This window comes from Centruroides sculpturatus, unplaced genomic scaffold (genome assembly GCF_000671375.1).
Source record: "Centruroides sculpturatus isolate CEXI.00-Female unplaced genomic scaffold, Cexi_2.0 scaffold252, whole genome shotgun sequence".
Taxonomy (NCBI): Eukaryota; Metazoa; Arthropoda; class Arachnida; order Scorpiones; family Buthidae; genus Centruroides; species Centruroides sculpturatus.
The window spans coordinates 65,827-68,103 of record NW_019384463.1 but is presented as its reverse complement, the minus strand read 5'-3'; the positions used below and the strand labels follow the sequence as shown (position 1 = coordinate 68,103).

The following is a 2,277-nucleotide window of genomic DNA, read 5'->3' as shown; positions in this document are numbered from 1 at the left end:
TAAAAAATACCGTATTTTCTGTTGACAACAGAAATAAATTTCAAGATTCAGACGTGTTTCCCAGAAATTTTTTTTATTTTTAACTTGTAAAACATAATTATTTAATATAAATTATTTAACATTATTCTACACAATTACTTTTTACTTTTCGAAATTCTTCTTAAATATAAATTGTAGTTCTTTGGCTATGAAATTTTATTTTTATTTCGTCATCTGCCATATTAGTCTTCTGCCGGATTCTATTATCTGGAATTAAGTTATAGTTATTTAGTATATTTCATCGTCTTCACGCTTGTGAGGAATTTGTAATATACAAAAATATTGAAAATGGTTCAGAGAAAGCAGGTAATTATCTTTTTAAATCAATTAATTATAATGGAATGTTAAATCCAACTATTATTGTGTCTCATTCGATTTTCAGTCGGCCACGTGTAATTTTGTTAGGCTTAGCGCTTAGCAACGTGTGTGCTATTCTATTTTATAACGTATTGTTGTAATAGATAAATAAATAAAAGTTAATTTAATTTGAATATATACAACTTCGTTAAAATGAAATCAAGGAAAAAAGAAAATTGTTTTCATTACTTTTCTCTGAATAAATTTAAACAATTTGTCTTTGGTGAAATAAAGAACGTTGACCGAAGGACGCTACCAGTATAATTATTTGTATTAAAATTATTAGTTTTGGTCATTAGCCGAAAGCGATTTATTTCATGTCCAAAAAAAATATATGAATGCTCGAAATTTTGAGTGAAACGAACTGGTGATTGCTGTCATGTTACAAATGGAAATAAAGGGATAAATTCTTTATGACTCAATTATACCTCGGAATGAGACAGTTGGGACGTTACTAGAGCTGTAGACTGTGTCCGTAGGAGAAAAAAAAGTCAAAAGGAACTATAAAGAAACTGTAGAACATATCTGTACAATACTATATATCTATACAATGAAGAATGTCACTGTACTCAACTTCCAAGCATTGTAAACATGTTTCTGCCACCTAAGGATATTTCCCCCTACAGAAATTTAATCATTTTCTGAGATTGAATATACATATACTGGAGCTAGCACATCTGGTAACTAGTTCTTCAGTGGTGTTAAATATATTTAAAACTGGGGTATCTGTGGGAAAGCTTCTGCCTAGGACACTATAAGGGTCGAGTTATAAACTCCGTAATGTAATCGTATTCATATTTGTAAATGTATGCTACACTGGATATCTATAGCAATAGTTATAAACTAACGTGAGGCCTTTTCCGTATCCATAAAGGAACAAACTTTTTTTACGGTTTACAAAGCAGTCCATCATGAGCATGTGCAAAATCATTGGCTGATGTTGCCAGATCTATTACTATAATTATTTATTCATTTTTCTATTTTTTTTATGACCAAAGTGACTCTTATCATAAAATTTTATATTATTCAGAAGCAGCATTGTCGGTCAAAAGTTATGTTTCAACCAATTTGTCAAAGTTTCGTGGGTTGCTTCCGGCACAACTTCTGATTGTATATCAACTGATGGTGACTTAGCGCATGCACAGTTGGTCAATTCTCCGTATCCCTACCGTAAAAGTTTGATTGATCCAAAATTTTCTTACGGAATATGGTATGGCCATACAGATATGATACGGAGTTTATTGGTCGAGTTATAAACTCCATAATGTAACCATATACATATCATTTTAAATTTATACATTAAGTATAAATTTATACTTAATGTATAAATTAAAAATGAAATAGCAAGATGCCTTTTTCTCAACTTAATGAAATTTTGTTCCTAAATAAAGGATTGAAAAGTTGTCTACTATCTTATTGAAGAATGTGTCTCCAATTTTGTTTCAGTTGTTTAGTTAATTTCACATTATCAATGGATAGATTTGAGCTTGAGTTAATACAATGTTTCATCATATTCTATGTGCATTAGGCAGCAGATCTGAGGACTTGACTCTAGTCTACTGTCTCAATTGCTTCAAAATCATTGATAAGGCTACAATATGAGGGTAGGATTTATTTTGATGAAAAATATTTTGACAATAGACATAACGTAGTATTTTAATAGTGGACATAAAGGATATAACCACTGGGTATATCACACAATTCTCATATCTATATTAATTCATTGTAACATTGAAAAAAAGTAGATCCGATTTGCTCTCATAATCTGATAGCATCGTATTGTAGATTATGATAATATTCTTTACAGTTACCAGACCAGCTTCTTACAGCACTGGATTTATTAAATAAACAGAAGCAGTCACTTAATAAAAATTATTTTTA

The 2,277-nt window shown here is 29.9% G+C and overlaps 1 protein-coding gene across 1 annotated transcript in view; it reads left to right on the top strand.

The window, feature by feature from the left end:
* The first annotated feature begins 205 nt into the window (after positions 1–205).
* LOC111620955 (60S ribosomal protein L30-like) overlaps positions 206–2,277 on the top strand; it is a 17,974-nt gene continuing 15,902 nt past the window's right edge. Inside the window, exon 1 of the mRNA XM_023362978.1 lies at positions 206–345. Coding sequence (XP_023218746.1) covers positions 328–345 — 18 coding nt within the window. The 5' untranslated portion in view covers positions 206–327. The remainder of the gene's footprint in view (positions 346–2,277) is intronic.